This window comes from Trachemys scripta, chromosome 8 (genome assembly GCF_013100865.1).
Source record: "Trachemys scripta elegans isolate TJP31775 chromosome 8, CAS_Tse_1.0, whole genome shotgun sequence".
In the NCBI taxonomy this organism is placed as follows: Eukaryota; Metazoa; Chordata; order Testudines; family Emydidae; genus Trachemys; species Trachemys scripta.
The window spans coordinates 52,529,963-52,551,979 of NC_048305.1; the positions used below are offsets into that span (position 1 = coordinate 52,529,963).

At 45.3% G+C, this 22,017-nt stretch overlaps 1 protein-coding gene across 6 annotated transcripts in view; it reads left to right on the forward strand.

The window, feature by feature from the left end:
* Nucleotides 1-22,017, forward strand: part of CEP350 (centrosomal protein 350) — a 166,158-nt gene that overhangs the window by 126,301 nt on the left and 17,840 nt on the right. For all 6 annotated transcript variants that reach the window (XM_034778216.1, XM_034778219.1, XM_034778217.1 and 3 more), the window contains 6 exons: nt 14,139-14,299; nt 15,328-15,464; nt 16,526-16,608; nt 17,664-19,762; nt 20,846-21,247; nt 21,337-21,483. In XM_034778216.1, coding sequence (XP_034634107.1) covers nt 14,139-14,299; nt 15,328-15,464; nt 16,526-16,608; nt 17,664-19,762; nt 20,846-21,247; nt 21,337-21,483 — 3,029 coding nt within the window. The remainder of the gene's footprint in view (nt 1-14,138; nt 14,300-15,327; nt 15,465-16,525; nt 16,609-17,663; nt 19,763-20,845; nt 21,248-21,336; nt 21,484-22,017) is intronic.

Sequence of the window (22,017 nt, forward strand, 5' to 3'; positions counted from 1 at the left end):
TTTCAGTGTTTGACTTTGCAACCTTAATAATGTTCTTATAACAGCTTTTGTGTGCACTAGAAAATATCAGGACTTGTCAGGACAAGTGTTTTCCATTTTGTTATAAAAATGAATACATAAAATAAACACATTCACACTGATTAATTTTTAATAGCGTGCAACCTTCAGGGCACTGCAACATAATTAAAACATGCAATAACTTGATAAAATTCTCTTAAAGTTGAAACAGAGAAAACCAAATAAACATATCAGTATGAATAGATTAAAATAATGAATATGGGGGGCCAACAGTGAGCATAATGAGCTCTTTTGAAATAAATAGTCTTTCAAGTATTTGGTATTTTAAAATATGACAGAGAGACTAAGACCAGTGTCAGCTGGAGGAGGGATTTGGGGATGTATCACTGCATTCTAATGTTGGCTTTCATTGTTGCCCTTTTTCCCGCAACATGTGACATATGTAAAATCATCTTGGTTCATTAAAAAGACATTGTCGAGTTAAAAATAGATATTGCAGATTTATTTGCATGTGTAACTGATGCCTGAGATAGATAAAGACTTTTTAAAAATTAATTTACTTCTCACCATTTGTTTCCACTTCTGCATTTTTTTGTCAGCTTGAACCATGAAAATAGAATAGTCAATTTCGTGTTTGTTTATAATCTATTTCTGGTTCATATGTGCTATCAATACTTGAAAACACTATAGAGGAAAGCTATTCCTTTAAAAAAAATTCATTAAAATTTTTCAAATGTCATGGCAACAGATTCCTTTGTTAGGCTTTGTAGAAACTTGCTTTATACAAAACCTGAATTTGGGCCTTAATTAACATGATGTTACTTTTACTTAAGCAGGAGGAATTAATTGTAATCAAGACACTTGCCGGAAAATAGGTACACTACCTCGGACTATGAGGAGAGATCACATTCTTCCTGTCAAACACCTTTATCTATTTTGTGCACTGCTTGTTTAAAAACGCTTTCATAAATATTTAACTACAAAACTTTACTGAAAAAGGAATGCATTTACTAGCTGCTTGTAGTGAAATACCTTCTTCTTCGAGTGATTGTTCATGTGCATTCCAAGCAGGTATGTGCGCGCCGCGTGCATGCCAGCAGGAAGATTTTCCCATAGCAGTGTCCATAGGGTCGGCTCCGGCACCCCCTGGAGTGGCGCCTTTATGGCGCTGTATATAGGGGCCAGCCGACCCCCCACCACCTCAGTTCCTTCTTACCGCCGGTGACGGCTAGCTGGAACTTCTCTTGCTCTTTAGCAGTCGTGGCAGTGTTCTGTAGTTCTTGTACATAGTTTATTAGTTAGTGGGGACCAGGCCTAACAGTAACACTAAGTCCCCACTTCGGACTAAGGTACGCAAATACAGCTACGTTAATAACGTAGCTGAATTCGAAGTACCTTAGTCCGAACTTACCGCGGGTCCAGACGCAGCAGGGAGGCTCCCCCGTCGATGCCACGTACTCCTCTCGCCAAGCTGGAGTACCGGCGTCGACAGCGAGCACTTCCGGGATCAATTTATCGCGTCTTAACCAGACGCGATAAATCGATCCCAGAACATCGATTGCCTGCCACCGGACCCTCTGGTAAGTGTAGACGTACCCTTAGATAGTTAGGTCAGTTGGGGAGGAGGTTTCCCCAACTTTTCGTCGCCCCGCTGGGGCATGCCCAGGTCCCCAGGGTTTAAACTCTGTTGGGACTGCGGGAAGTTTATGCCAAAAAGTGATCCGCACTCTTCCTGCTTGCGGTGCCTCGGGGAGACCCATCAAAGGGACAGGTGTCCTATTTGCTTTTCGCCCCAGGACTCTCAAGGATAGAGAGCAGAGACTTAAAGTCCTCCTAATGGAGGTGGCACTGCAGCCGCAATCGGATCCCGGACCTTCAGAGCCGGCACCCAGCACTTCATCCTCCGTGCGCAGTGCCCCGGCACCAGAGATAGATCGTGAGGCCCGGCACCAGAGATAGATCGTGAGGCCAGGGCCCCAAGACCCTGGCACCGCAGAGAGTCAGCGCATAAGAAATCGTCTTCGACAAGACGCCGCTCTCCTTCGCCGGTGCCGGCTAAAAAGAACAGGCCGCGGACCGAACGATCTCCCCACGGGGTCTCTAAAGGTCAGGCGCAGTCCACGATTGTTACGGGGCAACCCGTGCCGCAGACCCATCCGGCCATCCCTTTGACTCCCGCCCCGGAGAGGGCAAGGTCGAGTCCGGAACGCCATAGATCCCCGGACATTATGAAGGAGGTCCGCCTCCCATCGACGCCTGAGGCGTTCGAGGCCGCCTCAGACCTCTTGAACCTTCCGGTGCCAGCATCGCCGCACCGGTGCAGACAATCTCCGGCTGCCGCTGGGCCCCAGTATCACTCTAAGGGTAAACCGGCGATGCACTCACCGCACTCTCCACGCGGCGCCACAGTAGGGGCACCCGGCGCGAGCACCCCAGCCGGCGACTGTGGGTACCACTCCTCCGATGTCCTCCTATTCAGAGATTTCTGACTTGGAGGCGGACTCCTACTGTTCTAACAGATCGAGGAGCAGATCGTCCTCGCGTAGGAGTGCCCAACCATACCTGCCACAGTGGCATCAGCAGCGAGAGTGGCAACCACCTCCACAGTGGCCATTCTGGACGCCATGGGCCTACCATCAGTCGGTGGGTCAGGCGTACGAGCCCCACTCACGAACTGCTTTCGTCTCCTCAGCGTCTGGGGCACCGCCGCTAATGCCACCGCCACCGACGTTTGCCAGGAGTGTGCCACAAGGCATTACGGCACCCCCAGGTCAAACAGCGGCACCGACGGGCTTTGCTTCCTTCAGTGCAGGCACCACTCACCACTCCTCGGCGTTCGGTGGCGACCCCGGTACCGGCCGCGGTGCCGCATCTTGAGCCCGCACCAGCCGCGCAGCCAGAGTACCGTGTGTCGCAGGCCCTTACACAGGGAGACGTGCTAGATGAAGGGCAGCTACATGGAACATCTTCCTCTTCATCTCCGGATGAGGCAGTAGCGGGAACTTCTGCTGCTCCGGCTTTAGAGGATAATAGACTCCTCCAACAGCTCCTTACTCAAGCGGCCCAGAGCCTCTTGATACAGACGGAACAGATCGAGGTGGACACTGATCCTGTAATTGATATCCTGGCCCCGTTGGGCCCATCTAGGGTGGCCCTACCCCTCATAAAAACCATTGTGGACACAACCCGCACTTTGTGGCAAACTCCAGCCTCATTGGCCCCTACAGCCAAAAAGACTGAGAGGCGGTATTTTGTCCCAACCAAGGGCTATGAACATCTTTACACGCACCCCCCGCCGGACTCCCTGGTGGTGGATGCGGCCAACCAGAGGGAGCGACAAGGTTTTCAGGGATCCACTCCTAAAAATAGAGAGGCTAAAAAGTTGGACCTCTTCGGACGTAAGGCCTATTCAACAGGGGGCCTACAGTTGCGTATTGCCAATCAGCAGGCCATAGTGAGCCGGTATGGACACAACACGTGCTCGGCTTTGTCTAGGTTTACGGACCTCCTCCCGCAGGATTCACGAACCGAGTTCTCGGTCCTTGTCAAAGAGGGCAGATTAATTACTCGAGCTTCCCTTCAGGCAGCCTTGGACGCAGCCGATTCGGCCTCGCGCACGTTGGCTACTGGTCTCGTCATGAGGCGTGGAGCCTGGCTTCAAGTTTCCGGCCTTCCTCATGAAGTCCAACAGACTATACAGGACTTACCTTTCGAAGAGCCCACGCTTTTCTCGGAAAAGACGGACAAACGGCTCCATAGCCTAAAGGACTCGCGGACCACCCTCCGTTCTTTAGGCCTACACACCCCTGTTACTCAGCGTAGGCAGTTTAGGCCACCACAGGCCCCGCATCCATATCAACCTCAAAATCGAGGTGATGCTGTGCGCAGGAGATCACGGACTGGCAGGAGGAGGTAACAACAGCAGCCCTTCGGACAGTCTTCTGCCCAACCAAGGCCTCCGCAGGGGCCTAGGCCACCATTTTGAGGGTTCGGTCGGGGACGGCCTACCGGACAGATCTCTGGATCCTCCCAACCTTATCTTTTCATCACGTCTGTCCCCCTTCTATCGTGTGTGGGCCCGGATCACGTCAGACGCTTGGGTGCTTCGCACGGTAGAGGAGGGATATTCTATCCAGTTTTCCTCCCTCCTGCCCCACCAGCCCCCCTCCCTGTCCCTCTTCAGGAACCCCTCTCACGAGCAACTTCTCCTTCAAGAAGGCCAGAGGCCAGATTCCGAACTTTGTCAATCATTATTCTCGGCCTCCAAAGTTACCCTACCACCACAGTAAGAAGCTGCCTCAAATTACTAGGGCACATGGCAGCATGTACCTATGTCATCAGACACGCCAGGCTCAGACTGCGCCCTCTCCAATCTTGGTTGGCAGGGGTTTATCAGCCAGTCAGGGACTCCCTAGACTCAGTGGTGACGTTACCTCATCCGGTGTTGGACTCCCTCCAATGGTGGCTCGACCCACGGGTGGTCTGCGTGGGGGGTCCCTTTCCTTGAACCAGAGCCCTCTCTGACCCTGGTAACGGACTCATCGGATGGGGTGCACATCTGGGCCACCTCCGGACCCAAGGTCTTTGGTCAAGGGAGGACCTTTCATCGCACATCAATGTCAGGGAATTGCAAGCAGTACGCCTCGCATGCATGGCATTCAAGTCCCAGCTCGCGGGCAAGTGCGTTTCTGTCCTCACAGACAATACTCCAACGATGTTTTATATCAACAAACAGGGTGGTGCTCGCTCCTCTCCCCTTTGCCAGGAGGCCCAAGCATTATGGGACTTTTGCGTACAGAACGTAATTCACCTGATAGCATCCTACCTCCCCGGCACGCACAACGCGCTTGCGGACACTCTCAGCCGCTCGTTCCAGGGTCACGAGTGGTCTATCCGCTGGGATGTAGTTCTCTCAATTTTCCAACTCTGGGGTCATCCCAGAGAACAGGAAGTGTCATCAATTCTGCTCCCTCATGGGACACAGTCAGGGATCCCTATCAGACGCGTTCCTCCTCTCTTGGGCAGACAGGCTTCTTTATGCCTTCCCCCTGATTCCCTTGATTCACAGGGTGATCCTCAAGGCCCGCAGAGATCACGCTCGACTCATCCTCATAGCTCCTGCGTGGCCACACCAGCATTGGTACGCATCTCTCCTACACATGTCTACGAGGGTTCCGCTCAGGTTGCCCCTACTACCGGACTTGATCACGCAGGATCGCGGTCGCCTCCTTCACCCGAACCTGGAGTCGCTCCACCTCACAGCTTGGATGCTCCATGGCTAAACCCACTGGAGTTACAATGCTCCCATCAGGTCAGACAGGTCCTGTTGGGCAGCAGGAAGCCGTCGACAAGGTCTACGTATTTGGCCAAGTGGAAGCGCTTCTTCCTCTGGGTTACACAGCATGGTCAGGGCCCCTTGCTCGCCCCAATCCCTCTCATCTTGGACTATTTGCTACATCTGAGACACCTGGGACTAGCTCTCTCATCGATTCGAGTCCACCTTGCTGCAATCTCCGCATTCCACCCTGGAGAGGGGGGACCTCAGTGTGTGCAAACCCACTTGTTGGACGGTTCCTTAAGGGTCTTGACAGATTGTTCCCACATATCCGTCAACCTGTCCCTGCTTGGGACCTCAACTTGGTCCTGTCTGTCCTCACGGGGGACCCATTCGAGCCGCTGGCTTCATGCTCGCTGTTATACCTCTCATATAAGGTCGTGTTCTTGGTGGCTATCACATCAGCACGGAGGGTATCGGAACTCAGAGCTCTGACATCTGAGCCTCCATACACCGTCTTCCACAAGGACAAGGTCCAACTCAGGCCGCATCCTGCATTCCTACCTAAGGTGGTTTTCCCGTTTCACATGGGTCAAGACATTTTTCTCCCTGTGTTTTATCCAAAGCCGCACTCCTTGGCTAAGGAGCACAGGCTGCATTCTCTGGATGTTCGCAGGGCTCTCGCGTTTTATATAGAAAGGACGAGACCCTTCAGGAAGTCGACCCAACTTTTCGTAGCTGTGGCTGACAGTAGGAAGGGGCTTCCGGTCACAACACAGAGGCTCTCGGCTTGGATCAGAACCTGCATCCAGGTGTGCTACAGTCGGGCCAATGTACCAGCCCCGCCTATCACGGCCCACTCCACAAGAGCACAGGCCTCTTCAGCTGCGTTCCTGGCCCACATCCCAACACAGGAAATTTGTAGAATGGCCACCTGGTTCTCGGTCCACACCTTTACGGCTCACTACGCCATTACGCACCACGCTAGGGAGGATGCTGCATTTGGCCGAGCAGTCCTCCAGTCTGCAGTGACCTCCGACCCCACCACCTAGACTTGGGCTTGTGAGTCACCTGCTTGGAATGCACATGAACAATCACTCGAAGAAGAAGAAACGGTTACTCACCTTCTCGTAACTGTTGTTCTTCGAGATGTGTTGTTCATGTCCATTCCAATACCCACACTCCTACCCCTCTGTCAGAGTATCGGCGAAAAGGAACTGAGGCGGTGGAGGGGGTCGGCTGGTCCCTATATACAGCGCCATAAAGGCGCCACTCCAGGGGGCGCCGGAGCCGACCCTATGGACGCTGCTATAGGAAAATCTTCCGGCTGGCGTGCACGCAGCGCGCACACACCTGCTTGGAATGGACATTGAACAACACATCTCGAAAAACAACAGTTACGAGAAGGTGAGTAACCGTTTCTTACTGCTACTTACTGTTGCTGTCTTTTGGTGAAATGAGGCACTGGTTATTTAACTGAAGTGTAAATTGCTATTGGGTCATGAAGAACTAGCTGGTCACCTGGTGCTGCTGACTTTTCTTCTTAATTTCATCTGGTTTTATAGTCTCTATGCCAATGGGACTGTAAATTAGACTGAAAACTATTAATAATATTTATTATTTGTATTTTGGTAGTGCCAGTCATGGACTAGGACCCCATTGTGCTAGGTTCTTTACAGACACAGAACCAGTGGTTTCCCCAGGAATTGAAATTGGGGGGTGTTCGAATTTACGGGGGGGGAGGGGGTGTCAGGGCCGATGAGTCATATAAAAGAGATATGAATAAAGTAAATGTTTTGTTAGGATAATGCAAATTTAACATAAGGATAATGCAAGTTACACCAAAACACATAACAGGTCTAGAGTTCTAAAAAAATATATATTTTTTTTAAATGTATTTAATTTAAATTGACTTTTGAAAAGTAAGCCAGCATGGGGTAAGAGGGAAGTCCTCTCATGGATCAGTAACTGGTTAAAAGATGGGAAACAAAGGGTAGGAATAAATTATCAGTTTTCAGAATGGAGAGAGATAAATAGTGGTATCCCTGAGCGGCAGGTACTGGGACCATTACTGTTCAACATATTCATAAATGAGCTGGAAAAATGGGTAAACAATGAGGTGGCAAAATTGGCAGATGATACAAAACTGTTCAAGATAGTTAAGTCCCAGGCAGACTGCGAAGAGTTACAAAACTGGGTAACTGGGCAATAAAATGGCAGATGAAATTCAATGTTGATAAATGCAAAGTAATGCACACTGGAAAACAATCTCAACTATACATACAAAATGAAGGAGTCTGAATTAGATGTTAACACTCAAGAAAGAGAACTTGGAGTCATTGTGGATAGTTCTCTGAAAACATCTACTCAATGTGCAGCGGCAGTCAAAAAAGCGAACAGAATGTTGGGAATCATTAAGAAAGGGATAGATAATAAGACAGAAAATATTATATTGCCTCTGTATAAATCCAGGGTACGTGTACACCTTGAATACTGTGTGCAGATCTGGTCACCCCATCCCAAAAAAGATATATTAGAAATGGAAAAGGTACAGAGATGGGCAACTAAAATGATTAGGGGTATGAAACAGGAGGAGAAATTAAAATGACTGGGAATTTTCAGCTTAGAAAAGAGACTACTAAGGGGGATATGATAGAGGTCTATTAAAATCTTGACTGATGTGAAGAAAGTGAATAAGGAAATGTTATTTAATCCTTCACATAACACAAGAACTAGCAGTCGCCCAATGAAATTAATAGGCAGCAGGTTTTAAAAAAACAAAAGGAAGTACTTCTTCACACAACATAAAGTCAACCCCGTGGAACTCCTTTCCTTGCCAGGGGATGCTGTGAAGACCAAAACTATAACAGGATTAAAAAAAGAACTAGATAAATTCCTGGAGAATAGGTCTATCAGTGGCTATTAGCCAGGATGGGAAGGGATGCAACACCATGCTCTGAGGGTCCCTAGCCTGTTTGCCAGAAGCTGGGAATGGGCACTTGATGATTACCTGTTCTGTTCATTCCCTCTGAAGCACCTGGCCTTGACCACTGTTGGAAGACAGGATACTGGGCTATATAGACCATTGGTCTGTCCCAGTATGACCATTCTTATGTAAAAATTAATTATAATAATAAAAATGTTTAGTACAGAAACGCCCCAACATAATGACCTCTCAAGATAGCAACTATGTGAGATAACAATCTTGGCAAATAATGCATTTTAAAAATCTTGGCCTACTAGGAAACATATTTATATAAGTTTCCATTCCCAGTCACAAATCTAGCATTCTGGAGCAAAGTCACTAAAATATAGTCCAACAAACAAATGTTTATTTAACATGCCCCTCACTTTTCCCTCCACCGCACCCCACTCACCAGTGTTGTCCTTGGTCAGTGGAGACTCCGAGTTCAGAGGTGCTTTCACGTGAGTACACCCAGGGCCGGTGCTACCATTTAGGCCAACTAGGCAGTTGCCTAGGGCATCAAGTTTTGGGGGTGCCAAAAAGCGGCGCCCCCAATTTTTTTTTTTTTTTTTTACAGCGGCCGCTGGGAGGGAGAGGGAGTCTGAGCTGCCAGCAGGCAGCCCAGGGGAACCCCTGGGTCAGCGCGCCGCCGGCAGCCCAGGGGAACCCCTGGGTCAGAGCTGCCGCACGGATCCCCGGGCCAGGGGGTGGGGAGCTGCCATGGGGGGGGGGCATTTCGGGAGGGGGGAGCTGCCACAGGGCTGGGGTGGGGCGCGAAGTGGAAGTTGCGCCTAGGGCACGAAACTTCCTTGCACCGGCCCTGAGTACACCCCTCAGGTGGGGGGCAAGAAGGCACCTTGCTCATTCCTCCAGCTGCTCACCGTTCGCTTTGGTCACTGCTGTTCGTTGTGCCACCATTCACTCCACCACTCTGTTGCCAATGGCCCTGCGCAGTCACCTTCTGCTGCCAACTGCCACTGTGACCTCTGCGAGTTGGTCTCTTGAGGTTCCACCAGCTCTCAGTGATTTCAGCTGAGCTCTCAGTGGGGGAACCTCGCTGCTAGTGCAGTCTGGGCTATCTCTTGCACAAAAAGAAGAACAGGAGTACTTGTGGCACCTTAGAGACTAACAAAAACACTGTACCCACAGGAACACTGTCCCCACAGCAGGACTAAGCACTTAGACCTGATTATCAGTGATTTCAGCTGCAGTGGTCACTTAACAGAACAAAAGACTATCTATGGAGCCTAATCAGCTCTGTCTTTAAACAGTGGAGAGGGACAGGTCCCCACCCTTCCTCTTGATGCCCTTAATCAGCACAGGCTAAGTACAGTTCTACTGCCCTTTACTCATACAATAAGAACAACAACATTTCATTCTCTTCCCCGCCCCCACTCGCATACAAGTGATTTGTAACCCAACCCCAGCCAAAATCTATCACTTGGGCAATACAGCTCTGTTTGCTGGATACCTAGGTAGATTAGGTGTGAGCGTAAATACAATCTGGTCCTGAAGCCTTTCCCTCCAGCCCCAGCCCATCACTAGCTGTCAGGGAGAGCTCATTTAGACTTTGCTTACAAATCATCATTTGAAATTATTAGGTTGGCCAACATCACCGAAATGAATGCACTGACATTGTCATAAAAACAACAGCTGTATAAGGAAGCTAGTCTATATTCATACTTTTCAAATCTATTCTACTTTTTCAGATACACATATTTTATCATGCACTGTGTATGCTTTTAAAGTGTGTATTAATATTTCAATTTCAATTCAAATTTCCAAACAGTCACTAAATTGGCATGTTTCAGAGTAGCAGCTGTGTTAGTCTATATCCGCAAAAAGACCAGGAGTATTTGTGACACCTTAGAGACTAACAAATTTATTTGAGCATAAGCTTTCGTGGGCTACAGCCCACTTCATCGGATGCATAGAATGGAACATATAGTGAGGAGATCTATATACATACAGAGAACATGAAAAGGTGGGAGTTGTCCAACCAATTCTAAGAGGCTAATTAATTAAGATGAGCTATTGTCAGCAGGAGAAATAAAACTTTTGTAGTGATAATCAAGATAGCCCATTTAAGACAGTTTGACAGGAAGGTGTGAGGATACTTAACATGGGGAAATAGATTCAATGCTCAGCCATTCCCAATCTCTATTTAAGCCTAAATTGATTGTATCTAGTTTGCATATTAATTCAAGTTCAACAGTTTCTCGTTGGAGTCTGTTTTTGAAGCTTTTCTGTTGCAAAATTGCCACCTTTAAATCTGTTACTGAATGGCCAGAGAGGTTGAAGTGTTCTCCTACTGGTTTTTGAATGTTATGATTCCTGATGTCAGATTTGTGTCCATTTATTCTTTTGCATAGAGACTGTCCGGTTTGGCCAGTGTACGTGATAGAGCGGCATTGCTGGCACATGATGGTAGATATCACTTTGGAAGATGTGCAAGTGAATGAGCCCCTGATGGCGTGGCTGATGTGATTAGGTCCTATGATGGTGTCACTTGAATAGATATGTGGACAGAGTTGGCATCGGGCTTTGTTGCAAGGATAGGTTCCTGGGTTAGTGGTTTTGTTCTGTGGTGTGTGGTTGCTGGTGAGTATTTGCTTCAGGTTGGGGGCGCTGTCTGTAAGCGAGGACAGGTCTGTCTCCCAAGATCTGTGAGAGTGAGGGATCATCATTCAGGATAGGTTGTAGATCTTTGATGATGCGCTGGAGAGGTTTTAGTTGGGGGCTGAAGGTAATGGCTAGTGACGTTTTGTTATTTTCTATGTTGGGCCTGTCTTGTTGTAGGTGACTTCTGGGTACTCTTCTGGCTCTGTCAATCTGTTTTTTCACTTCACCAGGTGGGTATTGTAGTTTTAAGAATGCTTGATAGAGATCTTGTAGGTGTTTGTCTCTTCTGAGGGATTGGAGCAAATGTGGTTGTATCTTAGAGCTTGGCTGTAGACAATGGATCGTGTGTTGTTTCCTGGATGGAAGCTGGAGGCATGTAGGTAAGTATAGCGGTCAGTAGGTTTCCGGTATAGGGTGGTGTTTATGTGAACCATTGCTTATTAGCACAGTAGTGTCAAGGAAATGGACTGCTTGTGTGGATCGGTCTAGGCTGAGGTTGATGGTGGGATGGAAATTGTTGAAATCATGGTGGAATTCCTCAAGGGCTTCTTTTCCATGGGTCCAGATGATGAAGATGTCATCAATGTAGTGCAAGTAGAGTAGGGGCCAGTAGCGTAGCTAGGGGTGGTGCAGGGGAAGCAGCCGCTTCCCCTCAGCACATTTTCCAAAAGTGGCGCCTTAGTTAGGGGTTACCATGGCGCCAGCGGGCGGGGCCTACGCCCTGTTCTGAAGCTTGGACTGCCGGACCAGCGCTGGGCTCCTGCAGACAAGGGGGGGCAGCACGGCTGGAGGAGCCAATGGGGGGGGGGCGGCGCAGCCGGAGGAGCGAGGGGGGGCGCAGCATGGCAGCCTGCAGCGTGGCCGGAGGAGCCATGGGGGGGGGGTCGCGGGGGCAGCACGACACGGCTGGAGGAGCCACGGGGGGCTGCGGGGGTGGCACGGCTGGAGGAGCCATGGGGGGGGCGTGGCGCGCCTGGAGGAGCCAGCCAAGGGGGGGGCGCAGAGCGGCCGGAGGAGGAGCCAAGGGAATCAATCAGCTGAGCACGACTTCCAATGGAATAGAGGGAGAGGACCACCAGGAGGATTGGAAGACCAGACAGTAGGGAATCTTGCGGGAGGGGAAGAGGAACAGAACGGATGGTAATGAAATTGCAAAAGGAAACCATGTGATTTCCTTTTTAAAGGAAAAGGAAAATATTGTTCAAGTGCGCAGTGGCTACATTCACCACAGGGATATTGTTGTTATGAATGACATAATAGGTCATCTGCAAAATTGAGACTAGGAGCATAAATGATCCATGCATTTGTGAATGGAATGTAAGGTGGCCCATGAGACAATCGCTCTAAAGATGTGGTTCTCTGTACGCTTAAGTGTGAGAACTCCAGAAATAAGTTGTCAAACAGGAGGGTTTAACAGTCAAACTGCTTCTCTTTCTAACTGAACTTAACTAGTCATCCTCCAGTCCTAGTGAATTTGTTTAGTCCAGGAGATTTAAAACCTGGTAGTCTTACTGTACTCCATCTATAGTTTGCAAGAGACCTAGCTTACTTCTGGACCATACTATTACAAATTAAATACTCGCCATTAAAATAATACGTCATGTAGCATAAGGGTGTTTAAGGTGAATTTAAAAGCTTTTAAACACAAATTTAAAAAATATATGCATTCTTAAACCATTAAAAAGAAGTGTTACACTGAAAAACATAAGATTAAAATACTGATTTCTCTGTAGCAGTTGACACCACAAGCAGTTAATGACAAATCTTTAACTCTTTATCCAGACTAGTGCTCATTGAATTGAATTAATGAGAACTGAGTAAAGGTTACTGGATGCTTGTGCTATGTGTGTCTGTGATGTCCTTAACAAAACACAGAAGCCTGAACTTACATACTGCTAAGTAGGGAGAGGAAGCAATGACTTTCAGATACTTATTATATCTAAAATATATATTTGAAACACATTTCTCTTATCTATAAATTAACCATTTGCATTCTAGACACACAGCATCGTTCTGAATGTTGAGCTAATTTTCAATCCTGATATTCTTCTGTAGATCAGATTCAGTCCATTCTGTGCCACCTTCCTAGCATAAGGGTATGTCTACACTTGGAGCTGGGGGTGTGATTCCCATTTTCAGGAGACAAATTCACACTAGCTTTCATCAAGCTAGCACACCAAAACTAGAATGAAACTGCAGCAGCATGAGCCGCAGGACAGGCTAGTCATTCTGAATATGTGCCCCTGAAAAACCCTACGCACATCCTTGGGCAGCTAACCTGTCCTGCCTTCTGATAGTAGCTTGCTAGCTCAATGAAAGCTAGTGTGAGTTTGTCTCCTGAAGATGAGAATCACGCCCCCAGCCCCAAGTGAAGACATGCCCTAAGTTTGTTATTGAGTAGGCTAATATGCATTAGTTAAATGGAGAAAATACCTATGTATTGTTTTTGTTTATTTAACAGTGCCTGCACTTTCAACATCTCAATTCTGTGTGGTCTAGACTATAGGTTAGACTATGGGACAGGGAATTAAGAGGCCTAAAATCTACTTCCTGATCTGCCACTGACATGCTGACCTGGGGCAATTCACTTACCTGCCCTGTGCCTCAGTTTTTCTATCTCAAAATGGGTACAAGAATATCCATCTTTGTAAAGCAGTTTGGGATTCTCAGATTACATGTGCTATATGATGGCAGAAAGTGTTCATTCACTTTACACTTTTTATCTTTTATATTTTTTTAAACTATTTTTAAACGCGTTTGCAAATATCAGCTTGTGTAGATTTTCTGAAATATACCTGTAGGATAAGCACAGAGCCCACTCAAGACATGCGTTTGTTTAATTGTGTGCCTTTTGTATCATAGAATTGCTGCTGTGTTTGAAAGTTATCTATCTTGGTTATTCAGCAATGTCTCTAATGCCTTCTTTCAGTGTAGGAATCAGAAAGCTAAGTGACTTTGGCTTTTTAAGGATGTACAAGATAACTAGGAACATAACCATTTTATACATCATGTCTTTGCCAAACTCAGTACGGTCTGGTGTAGCATTTTTCTTCCTTACCATATGTGATGTGATATTGTTAAAATAAGAGATGCTTACTTAGGAAGTCTTTATTTTGATGAGATGAGCATGTTAAAAATAAATTATTTTACTAATATGTTATGTGATGTAATTCATTAACTGAAGATTCTGTACTTTGGATAGCAATACTTGTAATGTGTGAGGTTATTTAAGGGTTAAAACTAAACTATCTTTTTCAGAAACCACATCTGACCAGAGTGACATTGAAGGCCGGATCAGGGCCCTAAAGGATGAGCTACGGAAGAGGAAGTCTGTTGTTTATCAGCTGAAAAAGGAACAAAAGAAGAGGCAGAAGGAGAGGCTGAAAGCCCAGGAGGCCAGTTTGATCAAACAGCTAGAGGTTAGGAACAGTTAGAAGGGCTAAGTAACAAGTCAAACTGCTAGCATAGTGTGAATTGGTATATTACAGTCAGTTGTTGAAGAAATCCTTTCTCTTGTGCTTATTGATGCACCTTGTTATGACAGCAGCACCACCATTCTGGTACTCGTTTAAATATTTCCAATAATTCTGCAGTAGCCCATGTGGTACTGATATGATGGACAATCCTCTTCAGGATAAAAGGCTAATCCACCAGTAAAATGATGTAGGGGGGTTGGGTTTTTTCGGGGGGGGAGGGGAGTTTTGTTTTTTTTTTAAGTAGTATATTGACTTAGACTTGACAGACACTGTTGGAGTCTATAATAATAAAATATTAAAACTCCAGCCACTCGCGACTGAAGAGCTGTTACTTGTGCAAATAAGCTACACCTCTACCCCGATATAACACGGTCCTCGGGAGCCAAAAATCCCTACCGCATTATAGGTGAAACCCCGTTATATCGGGGTCGCGGTGGCAGGGCTCCAGCAGTGATTTAAAGAGCCCGGAGCTCCAGCCGCGGGGAGCCCCGGGCCCTTTAAATCGCCACCCAAGCCCCGCTGCCAGAGGCCCGGGGTAGGGGTAGCGGCAGCAGGGCTCCAACAGTGATTTAAAGGCCCTGGGGCTCCCCACAATGGCCGGAACTCCGAGCCCTTTAAAGCGCTGCCGGAGACCCGCTGCCGGAGCCCCAGGGTAGCGGCAGCAGGGCTCCAGTGCTGATTTAAAGGGCTCCGGCCGCTACGGGGAGCCCGGGCCCTTTAAATCGCCGGCCGAGCCCCGCTGCCGCAGCTCCGGGGTTACCGCGCTATACGCAAACCTGTGTTATATCGGATCGCGTTATATCGGGGTAGAGGTATATTTGTCCATACGCACATGAAAACTTCTTGCTTTGAGAGCAGTCTTCTAAAAGGAAAGGATGTGCTTTATTCATTTGATAACTTCTGTTTGCTGATTGATTCTTCCAAGAAGTTATGATTTGGAAAATTAACAATCTTAACTTTTTCACACTCAGTCTTATGATGAGTTCATAAAGAAGACTGAAGCAGAGCTGAGCCAAGACCTGGAGGCATCACCCACAGCTAAGCCTCAGATTAAAACTCCATCCTCATCTACTGAAAAACCTAAAATCAAGCCACCTCCACTCCATAGGTAACTTGGAACTCTCTTTGTAATTTATTTTTCTAGGTCAACTGTACAAATGCCTTTTCCAGAGTGTGCTACAGTTGTAATATAAAGTAGTTGTGTGAAGATACTTTTCTTCCATGCTCATTCAGAAGTATGTGTGCAAGCTTCTCTGTTCCTCAAGAGAATAGATCTCAATTATCTACTTGGAGAACTTTAATCTATCTGAAACTAAACAAAACATGTATTAGAATGTAGGGTTTGTGTGTGTGTGAACACTCAATAGCATTTGGGGGGGAGAGGGAAAGTTGATGCTATCTCAGAAAGTGCAGCAATCATTGGTATAGGGGAAAATCACAGGGAGGAAACCTGAAGACCACAGCTCCCTAGGCCATTGGAGAATGGCAGTGTGTTGATGCCTTATGCTAGCCCAGTCAGCAAACACATCGTCATTCAGACAAGCATTGTATAAAGTTCCCATGCACAGTGTCAGGGTATTCTATTTTTGTCCTACCTCATCCCGGTGTCCTAATCTAGGTTTTTCTGAGCAGCAGCAGCTCCTGGCTATATGGAATTGTGACAAATATTATGGATGGCTTTCTGACCTGAACAGTTCTCTTCCTGGTCCCCTGTGCAGGTGCCTCCCCCCCCCCCCCCCCCCCCCCCCGTAGAAACCATTCATACTTATAACTTAAACCTAGTTTACAACCCAGGGTTTCAGAGGTAAACAGTGCATTAACCCACTACACCTCTTGGTGCATCTCCTTGTGGTTCTGTTTCCCACCCCAAGAGATGGTGCTAAAAATCCCAGTGGCCTCTCAGAAGTAGGTTTACATGCTCTCAACCGGAAAGGGTAATATTTCTTACTAAGCTAATCTTTATTAGAAAGAAACCTTCCCCAGAATGTATCGTATCCTACGCATACATACACCACCTTTATAATTACTTTCTATAGTCATCTCACCTTTAATGCACTCTTGCATTGGGGTACATGATTCTGTAATTATTGCTGTTTGCACTTACACTATGACTAGTGATTCTAACATCTGGAACATTGGTGGGTCACTTTATTGACTTTTTAACCTTAGGCCTGAGACAACCAAGAATTGGAAATCACTGACTGAGTCAGAGCGGTCCAGAATATCTTTGGAATCCATTGCAGAGCATGTTGGTATGTAACTGGAAAATAAATGCTGCAGATGGAGGCGTCCTTTCATAAATCTTGAAGAATTCTATTCACTGTGTTTTGAACAATACCCATTCTTTCATAATCTCTCACTGTTTGCTGCAAGGTGAGAAGAGATTTAGAGAGAGTGGTTAAGTCAAAATTGAATGCATAATACACACTTTTTCTTTATAGTTGTATTTTTTTTCACATTTACATTTGTTTTGATTCTAACATTAATCTTCTGAAGAACAAATTTCACTATTCTTCCCCTTAGCTGTAAAGCATCTTATTTGGGTCTCTTCTTTTAAGAGACTTTAATAATAAACAGCCAAAACATAGTGGAAAGAAAATGGTAAATTTTAGAAGAATATTTTAACTAAGAAGAAATGATAGCATCTTGGCTTTTTCTTCTTGCTGTATCACTTCAACTTAGGAGACAGCAAAAGCAAACAATGCGCTGAACCACAAAGATTTGGTTCTATCCTTGCTGAGACTTATGTGAAACATCAAGAGTATGACAACTGTTTTTCTTTTTGCCTTTTGTGTTTCCCAGCATCATATAATTTGAGAACACTGCCCTTCAAGAAGCCAAAAACAATTAAAGATTTCCTTCTTTTGTTCAGATATTTTTCAGTGGTTTACTATTAATATTTATCTCTCCACATACATTTATAACTTTGTTTACCTTTGTGACTTCCAGACAAATACCTGAGCTTTTACCTCCTATAACAAAGTCCCATTTCACAATAATAAACTTTTCACAGAAAAGCAGAGGTAGGAGGTTAGAAAGAAATCTATGGAGACATAATACATACGGAATACAGAGGATGCTGTTATTATTTACAGGACAGTCCAGGAGCCTGTGAAACTTTCACAGATCCCTGTTAATATCCTTTTGTCTCAAATCTTTTGACTGAACAGCTGTTTAACTTTGGCTGCAGTTTCCCAATAAAATAACAGGCATTCTTGACCACACCTTGCTCTGATAGGATTAAAAGATATCAAAAGATTATTCTGGATGATTTAGTATTGTGATGATTAATTTTTTTTTATTTAAGATGCTGTATCATCAAGTTCTGAGAGGTCTGTGTCTCTACACATCAAGAGACTCATTGACTCAGAGGTTCATACAGAAGAACCTTCCCGAACCCTATCCCCAGTCTTCAAGTCACCAGGGAGATCCAGAGCTGAATCTGGTGATTCTTTGGACAGTGTGCCCATATCAGCTCTTCTCCAAGATCTAAGAGATAGTGGCAGAGTATCCCATGTGTTAGTGAGCAAATCAGAAGATGTATCCAGTGATGATATTGTGTCTAATCACAAATCTGATATACAAGAGGAGATGGAGTACATAAAATCAGAAGAATCCGAGGTTGAAGATGCTAATAATAAACGTTCAGAGAGTTCTGGTGCCTTGTTGATGCTGGATATACACCAGGAAAGCTTACCAGAAGGCCTTCCAAAGAGAGACCTCCACTCTGACACTGAACAGTCTCAGAAGGAACTATTTAGCTTGACTGCTGAAAATATTCAGAGTAGAGAAGAGATCTCAAAACAGAGACAGACAATCAAAGATGATGTAGGGAGTGATCAAAGTGACAGATCAGAAAAGTCCTTTCTCAGTTTGACCAAGTGGGCACAGGAAAAAGACTCCTCTCTTCCAGAACAAGTTTTTACTCAAAAAGAGCCATCATACTCTGAAGATTTTGTGGGGTCCTCCCCCAGAAAAGAGACATCAGTTGAAGAAACTCCTTCTGCTGAATGTTACAAAGATGATTTTGAGATGCCTACATCGTCACACAGAAAAGATTTTCAGTCACTTAGAGAGAAATCACAGCATACAAAACCCCCTAGAAGCAGATCCACCAGCCTTGGCAGTGAAGATGAAATCAGTGAATATCTCAGTGACAAGTCTCTCTCTGTCTCTGGCAGTGTGCATTCAGAGAGATTATTAGAACTCAAGTCACCAACAGAGCTCATAAAAAATAAAGAACGCAGTGATGTGGAGAAAGAACAAGCGCCCATTGAATCACCACTTTGGGTCTCAGTTTCCATCACAGAAGAAGCAAACACACTGGTAAATTTCAGTATTGGTGACCGGATACTTGTGAGTAACGTCCAGCCTGGAACACTGCGATTCAAAGGTCTGACCAGTTTTGCCAAAGGGTTTTGGGCTGGTGTGGAACTGGATAAACCTGAAGGAAACAACAATGGGACTTATGATGGTATTAAATATTTTAATTGTAAGGAAAAGCATGGTATTTTTGCTCCTCCTGAAAAGATCTCTCACATTTTAGAAAGTTTTGATACCTATATAGACACAAATGAAGATGAAGACTCGTTCTTTGATGACAGATTGGGTCAGCACCACAAATCCGAGCAGAAAGACAAAGAAAGATCCAAACCTGGCAAAGATGAAGAAAGCACGGGAAGAGATGCAACTGAGAAATCGTCCCAAGATAAAGTTCCACCAGGTATGACTGCTTTAGAAGCCTCTGTTGGGCAAAACGTTGATGATTACACCAGTTCTGAAGTAAACCATATAAAGGAGGTTTTCACAGCTGTTAGACCACTTGCCAAAGAGCAGTCTGTGGTGGACTGCCTGAAAGATGCTGTAAAAGATGAGATTGTCCATGCACTGTCTGTTTCTACTATAGAAAATGTTACCACCATTCTATTGGAAGGTACCTCAGATGGTATATTGTCTGAAAAGCTGGGGAGGCAGCAGTCCTCAAGGGAGGAATGTACTGAAAAGTCAGATAAGTTTTCTTCTGGAGTTTTGGAAAAGCCTGCAACTCCACTTCTGGACCTATTGACCAAGGAAAAGAATCAATTAGAAGCCCAACTTAGACTGCCTCTTAGAGAGGAAGAGAAGTCAAAAGACCAGCTAAAAAAGGTCTGCTTGTTGACAGACAGTCTACTTAAGGATTTTGTTAAGGACACTGTCAATCAGCTACAGCAAATCAAGAAGGTCAGGAATGAGAAGATTAATCTTAGCAATCAGGAGCTCTGTGATGTCCAAGAGGAATTATCATCCAGAACCCCAGCCCAGCATGCGGAGGAGCAGGTAGCAAAGGGCCTGCAGAACTTTTTTTTAAGTTCTGAATTGGAAGATGAAAGAGAAGAAGTTTCCTCTCCAGATATGTGTCCCAGACCAGTGAGTATATAGCTTGCATTGATTTCAGAAGCTAATATATTAATTGTTTGTTTGATGGATAATTATTGAATCTGAGGATTTTGTTTTCTACCAATTTTGTTCCTCCCAAGTGTTGTCAGGGGACCTCCAGTGTCTCACTTTATGGTATATTCTGAAACATTTTGGAGATTTACAAAGATGTATGAAACACCTACTCATATCACATGAAAAACTGAAAAACATTCTACTTAGAGAGCATTCTGCTTACATATATCATCTTTCCTGTAGTAGCCTACCCTATTTTTCATAATCCTAATTGAATCTGCATGAACGCCGACTCTTGTATTTGAAGAGTAAGTTTGCTTCTGCTTACTCTCCATATGAAATAATCATCCTCTGACCTTATAATTAGTTGCTATAGAGATCATTAAGATGTCAAGCTGCTAAAGGTGCTGGGTTAACAGCTCTCTGATAAGTGAAGTTTTATATCCACTGGACAGATAGATCATGAACAGTGGAAGTTCAAGCTTCCCCAGAACCACCTCTAAGGGTAAGAAGATGAGACATGGCCTCTTTGCTGAAGCTCCTAACAAAGCTGATAACTGTGGTGGTATTCTCAATATGTTACTATCACAAAAAGCACCAGCTCATTTTCACATACGCCACCAAACAGCCGTCAGTTTGTAATGGCTTTTAGTCTACTGATTTAAGTTAGATTGATACTGGTGGTAAGTGAAGTGAAAAGTTACATATTCCATTACCAAACTGTTGAGCCACCCAGCCCCTCACAAACAAATTGGTTTCAGGGCAGAATGAGCAACAAGAACAGATGATCTATTTTTAAAAATGCTTCTCTCTGTTGTAAACTCCCTAGTAACTTTTCAAAAACATTGGGGAAGAAATGATGAAAGTGCAGGTATATGAGTAGAATCAAATGTTTCCACTGGTTTGGGGTTTTTGAGATAATTATTCAAAAGTGCTTTATAAACACCGACAATCATATCAGAAGTACGTTTCAAAATCGAATTATAAGACGTGTTTGATGCGCAATAGAGTACATTACTGCTTTGAATAGTAACTCTAATTCTGTTTCTTATTCCACAGGAGAGTCCAGTGTTTGGTGCCAGTGGACAGGAAGAGCTTGCTAAGAGGCTGGCAGAACTGGAGCTCAGCCGGGAATTCCTGAGTGTGTTAGGAGATGATCAAGACTGGTTTGATGAGGACTTTGGCTTGAGCTCCCACAAGGTTCCGCAGAAGCAAACTGAAGAATCAGCGGTGCTGCCCAAGACAGAGCCACAAAAAGTGCCACCTAAGCCATGTGAGGAGCCTTTGGCTGTTCCACATACTGCAGTGGAAGTAGAAGACATGGTGCACGCAGCAGCTGAGGAGCTGTGGAAGTTGAAAGAGCTGGGTCATGATCTTCAGAATATCAGCCTTCCCATAGACCTTAGTAATACCACCAAAGAGCAGGACATCGAGACTATAAGCAAACAGGTCTATAAACAGGTACAACCCTGGGGAACATTGATCTCATCCCCTGGATACTTGCCCTCAGAAGCTGAAGTTTTAATTTTGACCTTTTTCTTTTTGTCAAGGCGGTATTTGACTTGACGAGAGAGATTTTTCGGGAAATCTTTGCTGAGGATCCTAATCTGAATCAACCTATTTGGATGAAACCATGTAGAATTACCTCCACTTACTTCCGGCGAGTAAAAGATCCAAATGATCTTGATGAGATCAAGGTAGGAAAGATGCTATTAAATTGAGACTGTTCTCATATCATATAATGCTTATATAGCATTTTTTCATTTGTAGCCCACAAAATGCTGTATGTAGGTAGGCAAGCATTACCTGGAGTTTAACAGATGAAGCATTTGAGCACCAAGAGGTTTCAAGAGTGGTTATTTGCTGAAAAGCAATTGTGTAAAGATGGTACTTTTTTGTTGTTGTTGTTTTACCACCCTCTCTTTCCTTTCATAAACTGAATTAGTTTTAGTCTCCAGTTTACTGTATCGTTTAAATGAAAGTTGTGCTCTCCGGTTAGTCAAAGCTCTAAGGGCTAAAAAATTTTTCAGCCCTTTTTTAAATATAGTATACATACTGCATAATGTTACCTCTAAGATAGGGTTATAGCTCAGTGCTTCCATTGTAAATCTCTTGCACTGCAATGTACATCTCACCGTTAAACAGAAATCCACCCTGTATTTTAAGATCAGATTTTGAAGGGCAGGTGCTCTGTACGGGATTCACTTCTTCCCTCAAATACAATATTAACT